We start from the raw sequence: 20,613 nt of genomic DNA, 5'->3' as shown, positions 1-20,613 counted from the left end.
GAGACTGAGGCAGAGGCTTTGCAGATACACAGAGGACATGTGAGGACAGGTGAAGGTCATGATCATTGTCAGCCCCCTCCCCCAACTTGACATTCCCAGATCTGGTGGACTTCCAGCCAGAGGAGACAGAAGGACTGGATCACTCAACTCTGCCATGGGTGCCAGGACCAAATTTCTCCCTGGCTAACTTGGTCACATCCTGTCTGGGATCTCCAACTACTACCCATCCCACAAGTCTCAGCTAAAACAGCAATTCAACGAGGAACTTTTTTCTGAGGCTCCAGGATTGGGCCAGGCCCTCTCCATGGCTCTCTGCCCTTCCCCTACTGCAGAACTTAGCACCTGTATGTCACTATTGGTTCAAACATGTGTCTTTCGTATGCTCTCCACGTTATCTGCAGCATCTGCCAAGAATAATAATGAATGGTAAAACCTAATCTCTATTGAGTGTCGATGATGCACTTTTAACATGACATCTTATTTAATCCTCACTATATCTGCAAGAGTAGAAGCTATTAATAGCCAATTTTCAGATAAGAAAATCAAAGCACAGTTTCTATAACTTACCCAAGCAGCTAGCTAGGAGGCAGCTCAGTTTGAGCCCAGGGAATCATATTCTAGAGACCGTGCTCTCAATTACTAGAGCAGGTACCTCCCCAGAATCTAGCAGGTGGTTAACGAGTCTTTGTGGAATAAATGAACAGAAGGACAAGCAGATGGATGGATATATAGGTGGGTGGGTGGATAGATGGGTGGATGGAAAGATGGGTGGGCGGGCAAGTGGATGAATGAATGGATGGTTGAGTCAGTGAAGGGATGGCTGAGTGGGTGGAGAAATGGATGAGTGGGTGAGGGGGTGGAGGGATAGATAAATGGATGGACGGGTGGGTGGATAGATGGGTAGATGAGTGAATGGGTGGATAGATGCATGGGTGAGTGGATGGACAGATGGGTTGGTGGGTGGGTAGGTGGATGATAGTTGGGTGCATAAGAGAGTGGGTTGGATAGATAGATGGGTGGGTGGGTGGATAGATGGGTAGGTGGGTGGATGGATGTATGCATGTCTGGATGGATGGAAGGGTGGACGGATGGACGGACAGATGAACAGATGGACTTGAGAATTTATTCGGGGTCCTCCAAAGAATTGAGAGATTTCCTAGGGTGTCTCATTGCCTGCGGGTGGGTGGGCAAGGGGGCTTGCCTGTGTAATACTCATGATTATGGGTAGTGCTCAGCCTTAGTCACCACTCTCAGAACACTTTATTGACTAGGAAAGTCAAAACTGGCATTGACAACTAATGCAAATTACAGCTATAACTAACAGAAGATGTTGAGCTGATGACAGCTGGGCAACCAAAATCAATAACTTGGCTGGGTCATGTTACTGCCATGCTGGGCAGGTAGAGCCAGGGGTTCCTTAATCCCCCCATCACATTGAGGATGCTTATCAAGACTTCCCCAACCATGGGGACAGGGATCTTATCAAATACTTGCAGTTCACCCCAAAAGGCTCACCCTCTTCGTTCCACCTGCACACGACCTTCAGCTCAAAGACATTTCCAGTCCTCCAGGTCAGCCCTTCTTCCAGCCTTTGAATTAACCCTGATGACTGCCTGCACATTAGGTATCTTCACCTTTCATCACACAGCCTTTTCCAAGGCTTTCCTTCAGTCCAGCCCTCACTAAACGTTGGAACTGTTGTTGACAAAATCCAGAACAAGCTGGCTGGGGGATACAGGTGGGAAGCAGGCTGCAGTAATGGGGAAAAATTCTAAGCAATCTCGAACACAGAAAAGAAACTGAACAGGTAAGAGAGAGGCAGTCAAGAGAAGAAGTGTTAATTTTGCATAACTGAAGCTGAAGAAGATCAGGGGGACATGGCAGACCAGAAGATAAATATGATATAGACTCCTTTTTAAAAAAGTGTAAACACCCACCCTTTCCTATTGACAACTGTGTTTCAAATATTGCTAAGGTCTTTACTAAAGGCGAGTCAGAAAAACTGAGTATTTTATGCAATACAGTAAGGAGGCCCATAGGCAAGCATGTTCCTGACACCACCTTCTAGGATAACCCCTGGGATTCTGGTTACACCTGTCCTAAAGTTGTCTCTCACTCCTGCTGTTGGAGAGCTACCATGAGAGAAGAACCATAGTGAAGTGGTTAAGAGTGTGCACCCAGCGACCAGCCAGATGGCTTCAAACCATCAGTACCTAATACTGAGCAAGTTACATAATGTTCCTGAGCCTCAACTTTCTCATCTGTAAAATGGGTGTGCCGTCATTCATTAATCAAATTCTAGGTGAGCATATACTAAACACCAGAGACACAAATGAGAATCAGGAACAGGCATGGCCCTGGTCCTCATGGTGACCACAGTCTTGAAGGTAAAGGATGACATGCACAGAAATAGGAATCCATAGCTGAGCTAGTGTCTACCACAGAGAGGCACCTGGTGTCATGAAAGCAGATAACAGGGGGTTGCTGTGACTGAGTCAGTGTGGCCAGACGTCCCTGAGGATGTACTGACTCCACTGTCAGATGAGACTGTGACCAGTAAAGAGGCAGGGAGAGGGAAAATCTTTCCAGGCAGAAAGAGCAGGATGTGCAAAGGCCCTGTGGCAGGAAAAGAGCAAAGGAAGTGCAAGAGCCTGAAAGAGGCCAGAGAGAACAAGTGAACCTGTGGATAATCACAGCACCCACCTCATACAGGAATTGCAAGAAATTGAGACCCTGTCTGTAACAGATTCAGCAATGACTAAATAGAAACTATCTCCTAAAAGCACAGGATGAGGCTCCTTGGTGGTATTTCCCATGTGAGGCTGCCATGGACTCAGAGGCCAAGTTTAAGCTGCCTGTAGACAACCTCCAAGCCAGCTGGACACACATACACCCTCAGGCTCAGGATACCCAGGACAGAGTCCTGGATGCTTGAAGTCATGATAAGTATCCAGAATGACACAGAATTCCAGCCAGGCATGGTGGCTCACACCTGTAATCCCAGCACTTTGGGAGGCCGAGGTGGATCACCTGAGGTCAGGAGTTCGAGACCAGCCTGGCCAACATGGTGAAACTCCCTCTCTACTAAAAATACAAAAAAATTAGCCGGGTATGGTTGTGGGTGCCTGTAGTCCCAGCTACTCAGGAGGCTGGGGCAGGAGAATCGCTTGAACCCGGGAGGTAGAGACTGCAGTGAACTGAGATTGCACCATTGCACTCCCTCCTGGGCAACAGAAGTGAAACTCTGTCTCAAAAAAAGAAAGAAAAAAAAAAGAATGACACAGAATTTGCTAAAGAGGGAGAAAGGGCTTCCTTCCAAAGCTGGGCCTCGTTTCTACAGAGTCTTTCAGATGAAAATTAAGCAGCTCTTTGCAAGCACCTCAGAGGAGAACCCCTCACCCTGATGAATCAGGCACACAGGTGGATCCAAGACAATTGGCTGCGTGCATGTGAACAAGCCTATGGTGGAAATGCAGTGCTTTATTTGTTTGGGGTGGTTTAATCACCATGAGGGAGAAGCTTCTAAAGCAGCATTCAGAGGTGGCTGTTGCCTGGGTTTTCTGGAAGGGGGAGGCGGTAAGGATGAGGGCTTCCATTTCATCTGCAGGCCCCTTGCAGAAAGAGCTGGGGAAAGCTTTGCAGCCATCTGCACACTGTTTGCCATCTTATCTGGCTGGGCAGCCGAGCTCCAGATGGGGGCAGATGGGATAGCTCTTGCCACCGTATTTGGAGAGAAGTGGCAGGGAAGTCAGCCCCCGTGAAGAAGACAGGAGCAGGCAGGTGCTGGACAGTGCTGCCCAGGCCCCTGGGGCTGAAGTGTCCAACCCCGCAGCCTCTAGGTACCACTAAAGCAGCCCAAGAGGATCTTCTCTGTCCATCTCCATCCTGGCACCTACAGACACTTGGAGAGAGTCCTTCACATGGGAACTCACAAATGCACACTGATAACCCCCACACGGAACTCTCATACGTAGCAAGTGAAAAGACAGGATGCCAGTTTAACTTGAATTTCAGATATACAACAAATAATTTTTTAGGGTAAGCAGGTCCCAAATATTGCATGGGATATATTTGCACCAAAAAAAAAGGTTAATGAGAAAATCAGGTTTAATTGGACTTCCTGTATTTTACCTGGCAAGCCTAACCCTGCGTAAACACAACCTCGAGCTTGAAACTCAGAGAAGCCACGGCTGTGCTCACACACGTGCACAAACCCATATGCCTTAGAGAGTCAAGGGCTGTGATGAGGGGGTCCCCACCCTTGCACACTTCCCTGTCCTCTGTCTGGGCTCAGAGTAAACAGGGGGTCAGCTGGCATCCACATCTAAGCTGGGCTTGGAGGTGTCCTAATGAAGCAGGATGCTGACCTGCACTTCCCCAGCTCAGCGGGGGCTGCAGCCAGGCCTAGCTTCCAGTCTCGGGCCTAGAACACAAAGCACAGCCCTAGACCTTGGCAAGAAGGCTTCATCTCAAGGGCCACTGGTTCAGGACCTATTAGAAGCCCCACTTCTTTCCTCTGTTTCTGCTGCCATTGCCCCAGTCTCTGACCCTGCCACTCAATCACTCTATAAACACGGCAGGTACTAGGGGTGGCTCTGGGCTTGGCACTAAAGACAATGCCCCTGGTAAAGCCACAGTCTAGCAATGACAGTCAACAAAGTATCAGCAACAGCCCTGCCCCACACGTGCTGACTGCACACAAGGCCGGAGTTGTGAACGTGCTCTCAACAGTGATCTCACTGAACCCTCATGGCAGCTCTAGGATGCAGACAGTAGCATCACATTATCCCCATTTTACTTATGAGAAAACTGAGGTCTGAAGAAGGCAAACACAGGCCTCGTGATTTGCAGTAACATTGCCACGAATGTTTGAGAAAGCAAACTTCTCCAGAGTGACGCAGTCTGCCAAAGCTCAGAAGCCAGAGTCCCTGTTAGCAGGGGCTGGGGGGACTGGGGGCAGACAAGCGGGTAGGGGCTGGACCCCCCCAGGACACCAGGGTGCAGACTGGTGTGAGTAAAAGAAAGAGAGGCGGTCGTGCCATCATCTGCAGAAGATGATGTCTACAGAGGACAGTACCATGTGAGCCCTTGGGGAGCCGGATGACTGGATGGAATTTTGCACAGGATGCAAATTAAGCACAGATCCCCCTCTGACCTAGACAGCCTACCTCCAGGAACATATCACAAAAATGCACGCACAGAGCACCAAGTGATGTGTGCGAGGAAATTCGTCAGAACACCGTCTGTGATTGGGAAAAGGCGGAAACCATCCAAAGACGTATCGGTGCAGGGCTGGTTAAACGAAGCGTAGTGCATCCACACATCAGAATAACTGCTGGGAGAAGAAGGTGGTACCCAGGTTCCAACATGAGGCAATGTCAAAGACATGCTGCCTGAAAAGCAGGCTTTCCAAAGAATAAATATAGCATTATTCCATTTTTATTTTTTTAAAAGGTTACAATAAACACTTATGTGCAAATACATGTGCTTGCGTGCACAGAGGGAAAAGGTGTGGACAGGAACAGAAAACCAAACTCTGCGTGTTCTCACTCACAAGTGGGAGTTGAACAATGAGAACACATGGACACAGGGAGGGGAACATCACACACCAGGGCCCGTCGGGGGTGGGGGACAAGGGGAGGGAGAGCGTTAGGACAAATACCTAATGCATGCGGGGCTTAAAAGCTAGATGACGGGTAGATAGGTGCAGTAAACCACCATGGCACATGTATATCTATGTAACAAACCTGCACATTCAGCACATGTATCTCAGAACATAGAATAAAAAATAAAAAGAAATAAAAAAAAAAGGTGTGGAGAGGTATACCCCAACCCTTCCCAGTGTTACCTCTGAGAAGCAAGATCAAGAAAAGCAAATCAAGAGGAAGTTTTGTGTTTTGTTTTCTATATAAATTTTTTATTTTTTAATTTTTTAATTTTTTTTTTTGGAAACATAGTCTCACTCCATTGTGCAGGCTGGAGTCCAGGGACACAATCTCGGCTCACTGCAACCTCCTCCTCACTGTAACCTCCTCATCACTGCAACCTCCTCCTCACTGTAACCTCCTCCTCACTGCAACCACCTCCTCACTGTAACCTGCTCCTCACTGCAACCTCCTCCTCACTGTAACCTCCTCCTCACTGCAACCACCTCCTCACTGCAACCTGCTCCTCACTGCAACCTCCTCCTCACTGCAACCTGCTCCTCACTGCAACCTCCTCCTCACTGCAACCTCCTCCTCACTGCAACCTGCTCCTTCTGGGTTCAAGTGATTCTCTTGCCTCAGCCTCTCAAATAACTATGATTAAAGGCACATACCACCAAGCCCGGCTAAATTTGTATTTTTTGTAGATACAGGGTTTCACTATTTGGCCACCTGGTCTCAAATTCCTGGCCTGCCCGCCTTGGCCTCCAAAAGTGCTGGGATTACAGGTGTGAACCACCACGCCTGGCCTGCATTGCTTGAATTCCCAGACCACATGGACCCTCTCATCTGGCCCAATTGCAAGAGTCCAAGGCAGGAAAGGCAGAAGGCAGGGGCTTACCCCTCCATCAGGACAACATAGAACAGAGTCAAAAAAGAAAAACATGAATGGATCAGTCAAGAGGGCCGTGCACGTACCCTCCCAGGCATCTACACCTTGCAACTTAAGCTGACAGGCTTTCAAGCCACAGAGTCTTCCTCCCCAGAGACTAGCAAGGACACAAGCCCTGGCCAGGCCCCTCCAGGAGGATGGTCTGAGGGACAAGGTGGGGTGCACAGTCGGGGTGGCAGGAGGAAAGGGGGACATGAAGACAAGGAAACCAGGGCACCCCATGCTTCCTGAAGGCCCCCAGAACATGGCGCTACACAGAGCCCCTGCTTACCTGTTTCTACAACAGCCTGAACACAAGGAAAAGGAAAACAAGGAAAATACACAAAGCCCCGCCTCACCTGGAGCAGGATAAATAAAGGTGTGTGACTTTGTCTTCATGTCCTTTGGAATTGGAAATCCAAGCTTCCTCTCCTGTGCCTTTAAGGCCCTGGCTGCTGCCCCACAGCTCCCTTCTCTTCCCTCCTCCTCCTGTCCTGACTCTTTTTTTTTTTTTTTTTTTTTTTTTGAGATGGAATCTTGCTCTGTTGCCCAGGCTGGAGTACAGTGGCACAATCTCAGCTCACTGCAACCTCCACCTTCCGGGTTCAAGCAATTCTCGTGGCTCAGCTTCCCGAGTAGCTGGGATTATAGGTGTCACCACGTCTGGCTAATTATTGTATTTTTCGTAGAGACAGGTTTTCACCATGTTGGCCAGTCTGGTCTCAAACTCCTGGCCTCAGGTGATCCGCCAACCTCGGCCTCCCAAAGTGCTGGGATTACAGGTGTGAGCCACAATGCCTGGCCCTCTTGTCCTAACTCTGCCATCTCTTTGCAGTCTCCCCCGAGCAGCTTTTCCTGGGCCTGCCCTGCCCCCCTCCACAGCTGCACTCTCAAACCACCCCCCAATGCCCCCTGGCCCTGGCTCCTGCCCCGGGGCCCTGATCCTCAGCTGGTGAGGTCTAGAGGGTCAGAGGGAGCCAGACTCCCTAGAGAAGCTAAGGCAGGAGCCCTGTGCTTAGGCAGGAGCTAAGCTAAGCTAAGGCAGGAGCCCTGTGTGTAAACTGCCCCCTTCCAGCTGGGGCTGAATGGAAGGGGGAAAGGCTGCCCCCAGAATACAGGGCTCTCAGAGGCCCTGGGGATCTGTGCTGGCAGTCAGGAGGACTGTCACCTCAGCGCAGTTGCCTGCAAGGAGGGCTGTGCAGGAAGCTGCATGTTGCTCAGAGAACAAAAAAAGGAAATTAAATGCACCATCTGGTTATTAGGATGAGCTTTTGAGGCAGACACTTAAATATGCATGCCTAGACATTATAAAACTTGGGGGAAATGTTAATTTCAATAACGCCAGTTCTTGTGCTCGCAGAAACCATTCTTTTATCTCTCTTCCTAGTAATCTGGGGGCTCCATCCCTCAGAGTGGCAGCGCCAAGACAGCTGGTCTCACTGGGTTTTGTAAGCTGTGCAAGGTGAGATCCCAAGCCCTTGCCTGGAGACCCATCTTAGGAAAATGTTAGAACAGGGCAACAAATTGCCATTTCCTCCCTCCTTTCTCTTCCCCATACAAAAATCAGAAAGCACCCTAGCCCAGACCTGTGTACATTTCAAGGGTGACTCGACTCATGGCCGCCTGGGAGTCAGGGTGGTACAAAGTCCTCTTAACCTAAGACTGTCGGGGTACAAGGATCAGCATTTTTTTTTCCTTTTTCTTGAGGGCCAGATGGTAAACAGTTCAGCTTTGCAAGCCATAGGTCTCTGTCCCAACTATTCAACTCTCCATTGTAACAGGAAAGCAGCCACAGACAATATGCACTGAAATGGGTGTGGCTGTGTTCCAATAAAACTTTATTTGTATGAACAGGCAGGGGGCTGGTTCTGGCCTGTGGGCTACAGCCTGCCTCCTCTGCTACAGCGTGATCTCCAAGGACCGATCCATCTTGTAGACCAGCAGCTGGCACACAGGAGCTGCTCAGATACTTGAAGGAGGAACGGAGAAGGCAAGCAGCCCCCAGTGCGCAGACGTGAGGGTCTCCCAGCAGCACCATCCTTTGCCATCTCATGCCGAGGGACAAAGCCAGAGCAGGGCTCTCCACCAAGGCTGGGTTCTCCTCCAAGGAAATGTGATAACAGGACAGAAAGCATCGTGGAAGGATAGGGGCTTTGGAGTCCCACAAACCACAGTTTGCAAGACCAGGAGCAACCTGCACTTCCTTGCACACACCCTGGGTGGGTGCTGGAGCATCTAGACTTAGAGTGAATCTTTTCCCCCTCCTCCCCCAACTGGCCTCCATTACACTTCCATCAACAATGTGGTGTATGTACACAATGGAATACTATTCAGCCTTCAAAAAGAAGGAAATCCTGCCATTTGAGACAACATGGATGAACCTGGAGGATATTATGTTAAGTGAAATAAGCCAAGCACGGAACGACAAATACCACATGATCTCACTTATATGTGGAATCTAAAAAAGTTAAACTCGGCCAGGCATGGTGGCTCATGCCTGTAATCCCAGCACTTTGGGAGGCTGAGGCTGGCAGATTGCTTGAGCCCAGGAGTTCGAGACCAGCCTGCATAACACAGCAAGACCCTGTCTCTACAAAAAAATACAAAAATTAGTGGAGCGTGGTGGTGCATTCCTGTACTCCCAGATACTCAGGAGGCCGAGTTGGGAGGATTGATTGAGCTTGGGAGGTCAAGGCTGCAGTGAGCCCAGATCACAACCCTGCACTACAGCCTGGGCAATAGAATGAGATTGTCTCAAAAAAAAAAAAAAGAAAGAAAAAGAAAAGAAAAAAGTTGAATTCACGGAAGTAGAGTAGAATGATGGTTGCCAGGGTGGGGAAGTGGGCAGATGCCAAAGGAAACAGAATGTCATTTTTAAAGAAGAAGAATAAGGTCAGGATATCCATGGGACAACATGGTACCTATAGTTTATAACAACATATCATACACTTGGAAATCACTAAGAGAGTAGATTTTTAAGTGTTCTCACCACAAAAAAATAAGTCTGGGAGGTGATATGTTATTTAGCTTGATTTAGCCATTTCATATTGTATACATACTTCAATCACATCATGTTGTATACCCTCTTGTACATAATTTTTGTCAATTCAATAAATTCAACAACTCCAAAAAACAAGACATTCTCTTTACAAAAATAATTAAAAATAAAATTCAGAATTCTATTTTATTTATTTATTTATTTTTGAAACAGAGTCTTACTCTGTCACCCAGGCTGGCTGAAGTGCAGTGGTGCGATCTCGGCTGACTGCAGCCTCTGTCTCCCAGGTTCAAACGACTCTCCTGCCTCAGCCTCCCGAGTAGCTGGGATTACAGGTGTGTGCAATCACACTTGGCTAATTTCTGTATTTTTGGTAGAGACAGTTTCGCCATGTTGGCCAGGCTGGTCTCGAACTCCTGACCTTAGGTGATCCGCCAGCCTCGGCCTCCCAAAGTGCTGGGATTACAGGTGTGAGCCACTGCGCCTGGATAGAATATAAAAGATTCTTTAATTCAACTAAAACATTAAAACATAGATTATTTCTATAAGTGGTAATTGTTCTAACGTGTTTTGGTCAAAATAGTCTCCCTACCCATCCACAATTAAATGCTTAATTGACAATTGATTGGATTTTGATAAAGTTTTCAAATCATGATTGACTTTTCCAATGTACAGTAAAATATGTTTGAAAATATTTCATAAAAATTAATATTTAAAAATGGTCAGGCATGGTGGCTCACGCCTATAATCCTATACTTTGGAGGCCAAGGTGGGCCGATCACTTGAGGTCAGGAGTTTGAGACCAGCCTGGCCAAACCTCATCTCTACTAAAAGTACAAAAGTTAGTCAGGTATGGTGGCACACACCTGCATTCCCAGCTACTTGGGAGGCTGAGGCAGGAGAATCCCTTGAACCTGGGAGGTGGGTTCCCCAGGCTTAGAGCAAAACCCCCATCTTTTCTGTCTCCACTCTCAACCCAGGCAATCGCAGTCATTTCCACAGCCTCAACCACTGTCTACCTGGGATGCCTCCCAAGCCCGAGTCTCCAGCCCAAACCTGTCTTCCTAGCCCCAGACCCATCTGTCCTGGCACACATTGCCCCCAGGGTCCCAAGCAACCTCAGCCAATGAGTCCAACGTCGACTTCCTGTCCTTGCCTGACACTGCCAGCCCTGAGATCAGACTTGACCATTCACCTCCAGTACCTGATAGGTCCATCAGTGCTTTGGAACATATCCCACAAACATTCCCCAAACCAGGCACCAGACTCCACACATCAACACCGTCATGTGAGTCACCAGCATCCCTGGCAGGGACCCCTGTCCCAGCCTCCAACTCATCTCCTTCCTGTCCCTTGAGTTCTGTGTCACATTCCAGAGGCCACAAGAAGAAAAATGACCACCTTAATGAAATTAAAAGAATTGAGAAGACATTTCCCTATGGTCCAAAGTCTTTCCAACTGAGAAACACATATCAAGATCCAGCCTGCCAACCCTGCGGCTAAATGTTCCTGAAATAATTAAAGCCCAGGGCAACACAGCCCCCACTCCACAAGTACTCCCAGCACAGTAAGACTTGCTTCTCTGCAGGGGCTTGAAATGTCCAGTGTGTACCCTGCCCCTCTCTGTTGTAGCTAACAGGAATGTGCTCCGTGTCTTCTTCCTGCTCAAAGGACCGTCCACCAACCTGCGCAGGCAGCACTTTCGGCCAGGCGGGGATGGGAGAACCTCCCACCATTTCCCACTTATGCACTGCATTCCTCAGGAGTCTGCCTCACAAATTACAAGAGTGCCACAGCAGACACACCACGTTCCAGCGGGTGGCCATGTCTTCATGTCAGCTTGAAAGATCATCGCCAGGGAAATACCTATATCTCAGCAGAGACAGCTTCAGCCTGTGTAGTCCAGCTGTGCTCAAATGGAAATCCAGAAACCTGGATGCTGGTCAAAACACCCTGTCTTGGAGAGCCGGTTCTGCAGGTCCCCAGCGTGGGAGTGAACTGGGTGGGCCACCTGCCCTGCCGGCCCACATCCCTGCGTCCTGGAATCCTGGACCCTGAGAACCAGGGGGATGTGGTGGGGAACAGGCAAGTCTTGTGCAGAAAGCCAAGATGCCACCCAAATCCACTCTGCAGTCTAGGTGGGTGATACTCTGGTCTGCACCGTACCAGCGCATGAGGGGATGGAGGATGGAGTCTAGACAAGCCAAAGGTAAAAAGATATTGCCCGAGTATTTTGTGCTTTGTCTGTGTTACAATGCTATGCCCAGCCCAGCATGGTGGCTCACACCTGTGATCTCAGCACCTTGGGAGGCCGAGGCAGGCGGATCACCTTAGGTCAGGAGTTTGAGACCAGCCTGGCCAATGTGGTGAAACCCCATCTCTACTAAAAATACAAAAATTAGCCGGGTGTGTTGGTGGGCACCTGTAATCCCAGCTACTTGGGAGGCTGAGGCAGGAGAATCACTTGAGCCCAGGAGGTGGAGGTTGCAGTGAGCGGAGATCATGCCACTGCACTCCAGCCTGGGCAACAGAGTAAGACTCCGTCTTAAAAAAAAAATTAAATAAATAAATTCTATGTCCAGCATTTTCCATGTACTGTCTTATTATCTCAGTAAATCCCATATAACCTCCCTATGAAAGTGTTATCTCATTTATCTCCATTTATAGATGAGAAAACTGAGGCCCCTGGAGTACTATTAATTTTCCAAGACCACATTGCTCATAAAGGGTACAGCAGGGACCCAAGCTCGACACTCTCACCCTCAAACATTTCCACAAGTGTAGACCAATGGCTCTCAACTGGGGTGGTTTTGCTCACGTACCACTCCCTTGCTCCATGATATTTGAAACCGTCTGGAGACATCTGGGGTAGCCACAGATGGGAGGGTAGAATGGCACCTAGAGGATGGAGACCAGAGATGCTGCTAACCATCCTACAATACACAGAACGGCCCCCCCCGACCACCACCACGAATGGTCTGACCCCAAGTGTTGTGACTGTGCCAAAGCTGAGAAACCCAGGTTTCTCCTCAGCAAGAAGGGAAAATACCTGCAACGTGGATGCACCTCTACAGGAGCCCCAGGATGACAATAACCTTCCTGATCTGGCTTCAACCCTGGATGCTTTTACGTGGTGCGTCCATCAGGGATTTCAGGGACTCCAACGAGTTATTACCCTTGAATGCTCGGTTCCGCCTGACAACCCAGAAATCTCTGCCAAGATGCCTGGTCTTGGGGAAGGATCAGCAAATTGTTGAGGTTGATAACCAAATACCTAGGAGAGACTTTTCTCTCCCTCCAGGAGGAGCTGTGGGTCAGACACACCCTGGGATCATTCACAAGCGGTCAATAAAGGTTTGGCGAGGGCCAGGTTTTCTAGGCCTTCTCAATGGGGTGGGTGTTTGTGGATACACAAGAAGCCTGTGAAACTTCTGATATTGGCAGGAAATCAATGCCTCCCGCCCTCTACCCTCCACCACCCCCCACCTCCCCCCCATAAACACGTGCCCTGCAGCAGGACTTGGCACTCAGGGGCTCCTGGGGGCCCGATTTACCTGCTAAAACATCCTCTAGCCACCACCGAATAACGCAACCCCTTGCCACCCAACCACAAGAGCACAGCCTGGGAGCCACTCCAAGGGACATCCAGTCACATTAAAACCTCAGCTATCTAGAGCACCAGGCCTGGTGATGAGAAAGAACATTTTATCCTTAAAAGCATCTGAATGCCCATGCTGCTTCTTGCAGAGAAAAGTCCAAAATAATCTGCTATTAAAGAACGAGGATGGTTTTGACATTTTTACCAAGCTAATGGTCTATGCAGACAAAATCTCATAAAAGGGCACTCTGTTCTTCTTGATCCACTCAGACATGGCCTGAGAGTGAAGAAACGGGCTCTCCTCCTCAAAGAAATCACTGCTGATCCTCACACCAGCCTGACACTGCTTCATGGGTTCTTCAAAGAGAGTATTCCCATAGAAACTAAAAGGGAAGAGGAATGTGTCTGGCGGGCATTGTGGGCAGCAGTGGGCTTTGGGCCAAATTTTAAGTTTGAAAATCCAGATTCCCTCTTTTCGAGGGGCCGCCAGACTGAGCAGATACAGACACCATGAAAAGAGGGTGCCATATTCAGATTCAGGAAACAAGGATGGTTTCTGTTCAGTTCCTGCATCATCCTTCAGGTCATGCGATTCCCATTTCCCTCGGTGGACCAAGAAATTCAGTGGGGTTTCTGCCTTTTAAATATTTCATTATCAATATGTCATCCTTTTAGCCTCCAGAAAGCATTTTAACATGGAGATTCTGGCTTAAAACACTTGTGGGTCTGTCTCTCTCTCTCTCTCTTTTCCTTGAAACAGGGTCTCACTTTGTCACCTACACTGGAGTGCAGTGGCATGATCCCAGCTCACTGCAGCCGGACCTTCCAGGCTCTAGCAATCCTCCCACCTCAGCCTCCCAAGTACTTGGGACTACAGGCACACACCACCATACCTGGCTTTTTTTTTTTTTTGGTAGCTATGAGGCTTCACCACGTTGCCCAGGCTGGTCTTAAACTCCTGAGCTCAAGCGATCCTCCCCCTTCGGCCTCTCAAAGTGCTGGGATTATTGGCTTGAGCCACCACGCCCGGCCAAGAACCTTGTCTCTTGTGATGCACCCCAGAACAAAACATCACTGCAAAAACACACCAAGGCATGAGTTTCAGTCCTAAGTCCCATTTATCCACCATACACTATGTGCCAGGCACAACGCTAAGTGCTTCTATGGACGAGCTTCCCTTAATCTTAGCAGTAACAACCCCAGGCAATGGGGCCTTTTGACCGATCCATTTGCCACTGAAGACAGTAAGGCTCAGAGAGGGTAAGTGGCTTGTGCCATGTCAGCCAGCTAAGGAGGGGCAGAACCAGGGTGCAAACCCCAGCCGCCTGGCTCCAGACTCGCGTTCCCAAGGTCCCACTACACTTGGTCACTCCACTGCATTCTGGTATCCTGGTCTTTGGCAGAGTCCACGTAAAAGAGGGAGGTAGAGGGAGTGAGAGTGACTTCATGCAATAAAGTGTCCGGGCGTTACACTGCCACCGTAATTGTGTCCCCGACCAGGACCTCTCCCTTCTCATCCTTTCCGTGATTGGCCCTGGAAAACCTTCCAGAGAACTGTACTCCTTCTCCTGGGATCTCAGAGAAAATTCACCTGAGTTCAGTGTCCAGGTGACCCAAGCTCTGAATGCAGTAAAGTGCAGGGGGAGATGAGGATGTCACCATGAGCAAGCCTCCCAGACAGCATCCGGGAGCAACCCCAAGACTGGGCAGGGAGGGCTCTGATGCCGCCCACGGCGAAGAGGGCTGCCCGTGCTGCTTAAATGGGTTCAGAATGAAGGCCGCCCTCTCTCCCATGTGGGGCTCATTCACCACGAATCAAATGATTAAGACAAGCTCAGCTGAGCAAATGGTCAAACATAAAAACATGTGGAAGGAACAAAGAGGTCAACCGCATTATCCATCAAAAACCGTCAAGGTGGCGGCCCTCACTGAGGGGTACAGCTCTCCAGCGGGCCCTCATCTGCCCTCCAAACCCACGTGCCTCCCCAGTGGAAGGCCAGCAAAGCCACACAGGAAGAGTTGGTGTAGGAAAGCAGAAAGTGAACCCCAGGAGGCCAGGCTGGCCACGGAACCCCATCGCACACACACAGGCCCGGTGACTCAGGGGCCCACGTGTGCAGGACACTGAGAGCTCACAGGGACAGCGCCCCGGGGGATGCAAGGAACTTTCCCTCTCTGTCCCTCTCTGTAGGAATGGAAAGAGGAGAGCGATTTCTGGGATGGAAGCCATCTGCCTCCTCTCAACTCCCGCTGCCCAACCAGAAAGGGAAGAAAAACAGGAAGATGCGGGGCAGGTGAGGAGCTGGGTGAGCGCTGCCAGCCCGCAGCCCAGCAGAGCAGGGCTTGGCCAAGCCTGGCGCCAGGGACTTCCCCCTACCCCCGCCACAAGCCCCTCGCCAGGTGAGAGGCACCGGCAGAGTCCCAGACAGATGCCCCAGACAGGATGCCCAGCGCAACCCCCGCCCCTTCCCCTGCTGGGGGCCCCCAGGACGCGGGGCTCCCCCTCCCCTTTTGGCTAGCCGCAGAGTCCAGTGGGTCTCCCGGCCAGGGACGTCGTGAGAGAATCAGGAAGTCGAAGCCACACAGCCGAGAAGGGGCAGCTGGCGTCTCGGAGGCCGTCACGAGCTGTCACTCCGCGCCCGCCGGAGTTGCCGCTCAGTTACCAACTTCAACCCGGGGCCGGCCACGGAGCCTCCCGCCGCCCCTACCCCGCGTCCCCGGCACCCCCGCGCCCCCGGCACCCCCGGACCCCCGCGCCCGCGTCACTTACTCCTCTGCCGTCGCCACCTGTCTGGGTGCCGGTCTCCTCCCTGCCCGGCCGCGGCGCGTCCTCTCCGTCCTCGCAGTCCTCGGGCTGTGCGCTTCCCCCGTCCAGCAACAGCCGCAGCCTCTTCTCCCCGGGAGGGACGTCGTCCTCCTCCCTCCTGGGCCGGCCATCCCTGCCTCGGGGATTGCCAGTGGCTTCGGAGCTGCCGGAAGGGCTGGCCATGGCTCTGGGGGCTCTGCCTGCACTTGGGGAAGAGGAAGGACCCGGCGCGAGCGGCCTCTCGGCGGAGCTGGGGCGTCTGAGCGCGGGCTCGGAGGGTCCGCGCGGCGCGGAGCTGGGCAACGGGGCCGGCGCGGCTCCTCCGCGGGCCGCTCCTGGCTCTCTGGCGCCCTCTGCTGGCCGCTCGCGCGCACCGCGGACACGCCGGGCCGGGGCCTGCGCCACGCTCACCTGCCCCGGCCTAGGCGGTCGCTGTCCCCTGCCCGTAGCCAGGCCCGCTCCGGCCAGGCCCTCCACCTCCACCCCGCCCCAGCCAGGTTGCACCCCGAAGGTCTCCCTGCCCAAGGAGGAGAGAAGAGAAGGGACGCCCCGAGAGGGTGGACATCAGCCAGAGCCACCTTGTCTTTGCTCTTACCCTGTGTCTTGCATGATTTGGAGGTGGTGGGAAAACCGAGGCTGCTCAAAACTCGTGGAGAATTCCGCCTGCAGGATGACATGAATGCACCTTCGCATCGCTTACCAACAGATCTTTTTTGAGCATCTCTGTGGACCGGGCGTGGTGATGGGGGAGGGGATATTGTGGTGGACATGACAGGCATTGCCTTCACCCAGTGGGGCTCAGCGCTGTGTGAGGAGGCATTGAGAACGGACATTGTCGATTGGGCAAAAGGAGGCCAAGGAGAAGTGCTGGGTGCATGGGAACTGAAAAAGATAGGAGGCTCAGCAGGTCTTGGAGCTGGGAGAGGGACAGCAGCAGCGGCTGTTCCAAAGGAAGCAACAGCTGAGAGACTTCTCAGAGAGTTGTTCTCAGCCCAGTGGAGCATGTTTGGGCAGAGGGAACAGCGTGTGCAAAAGCCCAGAGGCTGGGAAAGAAGCAGAAGGAGGACTGTGGGGCTGGAGCGTGGTGGGCGAGGGGAGAGAGGTGTGGTGGGCAGACAGATTGCCTGGGACCCAGCCGTGCAGGGACAGAGGAGATAGGGGATCCTTGCAGGCCCCCAGCCAGGGCTCAGGCACAGAGACAATGCAGGTGGGCAAAGAGAGGAGAGGTGGAGAAATATTTTGGAGGCATGCCCTGATGAATGAGCCCAGGATGCACTCTTAGTGTCAGTGTGGAGCTCCTTCTTTGGCTGTGTGATCAGCTGAACCCAGGTGTATTTTCTGGACATCGAGGTGCTACACCAAGAGTCCAGGACAGGCTAAGTGAGCACCAGCAACTCCTGGCCTACCTCAAAAGCAGGAGAGACAGGGGAGACTGGGGAGGCCGGGAAGGAAGGGGAAGCCAGGAAGGCAGGAGAGGTCAGGGAAGCAGAGGAGGCCTGGGAGGCAGTGGAGGCAGGAGAGGCTGGGGAGGCTGTGTCCTTCCCATGATTCTGCCCAGGATCCTAGGCCCCTGTACTCCCTGAGCTTCCCCACCCCAAGCGCTGGAACCATGTTGCACAATGGTCTCTCCACTAAGCTCCTGATGGTGGCCCCTACCCTGCTGTGCTCCCTATTTCAACCCTAACAGCTCTCACAGTGGGCAGCACATAGTAGGTACTCAGGAAACACTGGTGGGAGAGCACATGGGTCTGCTCAGCACCTTCCTCTCTCCTCCAGCTCTCCCCATCATGAAATAATTCTGATAACGACACGTGGGCTTTGAGACCCTCTTCTATTACTTTCCATATGCTTATCCATCTATACCTCACAGCAGCCCTGGGGGTGGGTGCTATTAGGATGCCCATTTTACAGAGGAGGAGACTGAGGTATAAAGAGGGTAAGTGACAGAGGCACACTACAGGGGCCGGGGCCAAGTGATTTCAGCACTCAATCCCCAAAGGCAAGGTGGACGCAGTTACCATAAAAGACAGCAGAGTCAAAGCTGCAACCAGAATAGCCTGACTCGGAGAGACCTATGGTGCCAGCTGATCGTGGCATTCCTAGATGTGAAATAGATAAGAAGCCTGCCACACTTTTACTGGATCTGTGTTTGCAGAAGAGTTCTAGGTCAGGTGAGTAGAAGTCTAATCTGAATCATAAAAACAGAGTCACAGTCCCCAGTCAATTCCCAGACATAAGCCAGTTCACAGACCCGGAGTCCCTTGTCTGAATGGGAAGCCAGGTCCCCTCCAGAAAGGACTCTGCTCCACTGCCAAAAATTTATACTGTCAATTTTTCTCCCAGCCTGCCCCCGAAGGAATACACAGCCTTTTACCAGGATGACTGAACAGGGGAAAAGGAACTAATGAGACCTGTGCAGGATCACTGGACACAGGCTCTGAACTGGCACTAGGGCGAGACTAGGGTCTACCAGTCAGAATAGGCATTTTGGAGGTCAGGTGAATGTTGGTGCAAGTTCATGTCATGGTAGATCCATTGGGTCCCCAAATCCATCCTCTGGTTATATACAAAGTGGCCATGCTGAGATTCAAATTCGGGGCATCCAACATAGAGGCTGTGCTCTTACTCATGAAACATTCTGACACTAGTAACCTATTTAAAAATGCAAACACCTCCTGGGGCTAGCCAGAGTCCTCCAAAAAGTCACGTAAATTGGTTCTGTCAAGGATTTCCTTCTACGCCCTGCTGAGAGCCAGTTGCAAGGAGAGACTAGGGAAGGGCATTGGGTAACTTTGTTGTTAAAAGCTCTTTTGGATAAAGATGTTTGGGAAAAGAAGCAAATAGAGTTCAGCAGAAGAGGTAAGAAAGTAAGTTTATGTTTGGCCAGGCACGGTGGCTCACACCTGTAATCCCAGGACTCTGGGAGGCCGAGGTGGGCAGATCACGAGGTCAAGAGATCGGACCATCCTGGCCAACATGGTGAAGCCCCATCTCTACTAAAAATTCAAAAATTAGCTGGCCATGATGGCACATGCCTGTAGTCCCAGCTACTCGGGAGCCTGAGGCAGGAGAATCACTTGAACCCAGGAGGCAGAGGTTGCAGTGGGCCGAGATCATGCCACTGCATTCCAACCTGGCAATAGAACAAGACTCCGTCTCATAAAACAAACCAAAACAAACAAACAACCAAAAAAGCAAGCTTATTTTTAAGCCTGAACAAGTGTAGTGGTTTAGGGGTTCTGCAAATACGGCCCCAATCAGGCTACAAGATGTTGTGGCAGCAACACTTACACCCAGTCACTCCTGGCTGGCTGAGCCACTTTTCAAAACACCCTTGAACAGCTGTGCAGAGCGGCTGGCTCCACTGGCAGCCGGCAGAGCCATAACTCACACTGTCACCACTCCCCTCAAACCCTTTCAGTAAGCACTTTATTTGTTTATTTATTTTTGAGATGGAGTCTTGCTACGTCATCCAGGCTGGAGTGCAGTGGTGCAATCTCGGCTCACTGCAAGCTCCGCCTCCCAGGTTCATGCCATTCTCCTGCCTCAGCCTCCCAAGTAGCTGGGACTACAGGCGCCCCCCACCATGCCCGGCTAATTTTTTGTATTTTTAGTAGAGACGGGGTTTCACCGTGTTAGCCAGGATGGTCTCAATTTCCTGACCTTGTGATCCGCCCGCCTCGGCCTCCCAAACTGCTGGGATTACAGGCTTGAGCCACCGTGCCCGGCCTGGTAAGCACTTTTAATCAATGCAACAGGAATAAACATTTGCTGCAGAGTGGCAATGTGCAGGGAGGAACATGGTTCCACTCAGGCTCAGAAAGCAAAACCTCCTGGCTGTTTGCATCTATGTGAGAGCTCGCAGGAAAAGCCCTCTGTGTGGCTGCCAGCCTCACACACTCCCCTCAAGGGGTGAGTTCCTCTTTCCATGTTAATCTGTGCCCTGACGTGCCATCTGTTAACCACCACACAATTCTTAGTTGACATTTCAAAGCATCTTTCCCCTGTGAATGGTCACCAGCCCTGCCCTGCAAGCCCCCAGGTGACATTGAACTTAAATGAGAGAGAAAACAGGTTTCGGGGTGGATTTCAGTTCAGCATCTTGGAGTCTCTGTGTGGACATGAAATCTGTCTCCCCAGCTGTGGGCTGCTTCCTTGTTTGTCATCTGGTTTGGTTCTTGGGGACTTGGAAACTCGTGGGCACCTTTGCAATTTGTCAAGAAGCTGCACGGCCCTTCCAACAAAAGCAAGCAATAGGAACAGAAGCCCAAGGCTTCAGATCAAGGTGCGACTTAAAGCAGCCTCAGTGTAAAAGCAAACAGGAATCAGAGGGATGTCTAAGGCAGAGTCTAGTCCCCAGGGCAGCTATAAGGCAAAGAGAAAGAGAGAGAGATAGACAGAGACAGAAAGACAGAGAGAGATGGGAGGAGACATGAGGCACCCAGGCCTCTGCATCAAAATCCCTACAAGAGGGGCTTCCTAAAAATGCAGGAGGCTGAGGTGGGGGCACACAGAAGTTCAAGACTAGCCTGGGCAACATAGCAAGACCTTGTCTTTACAAAAAATACAAAAATCAGCCAGGTGTGGTGGTGTATGCCTGTGGTCCCAGCTACTCAGGAGGCTGAGGTGGGAGGA

General features: G+C 51.1%; 1 protein-coding gene across 4 annotated transcripts in view; it reads right to left on the bottom strand.

Moving 5' to 3' along the window:
* Positions 1-16,720, bottom strand: part of LOC117974324 (uncharacterized) — a 136,496-nt gene extending 119,776 nt beyond the window's left edge. For 2 of the 4 annotated variants that reach the window (XR_008624859.2, XM_055110377.1), the window contains exons 1-2: positions 16,574-16,720; positions 15,943-16,183 (exon numbers count right to left, since the gene is read on the bottom strand). Coding sequence is in view for 1 of the 4 variants with exons in the window: in XM_055110377.1 (XP_054966352.1) it covers positions 15,943-16,183; positions 16,574-16,671 (339 nt within the window). In the remaining 3 variants the exon portion in view is untranslated. The other 2 variants (XR_008624860.2, XR_010111458.1) reach the window with 2 other exon arrangements.
* Positions 16,721-20,613: the final 3,893 nt, after the last annotated feature.

Source organism: Pan paniscus, chromosome 2 (assembly GCF_029289425.2).
Source record: "Pan paniscus chromosome 2, NHGRI_mPanPan1-v2.0_pri, whole genome shotgun sequence".
In the NCBI taxonomy this organism is placed as follows: Eukaryota; Metazoa; Chordata; class Mammalia; order Primates; family Hominidae; genus Pan; species Pan paniscus.
Note: the sequence above shows the minus strand (reverse complement) of the source record. Positions and strands in the feature narration are given on the sequence as shown.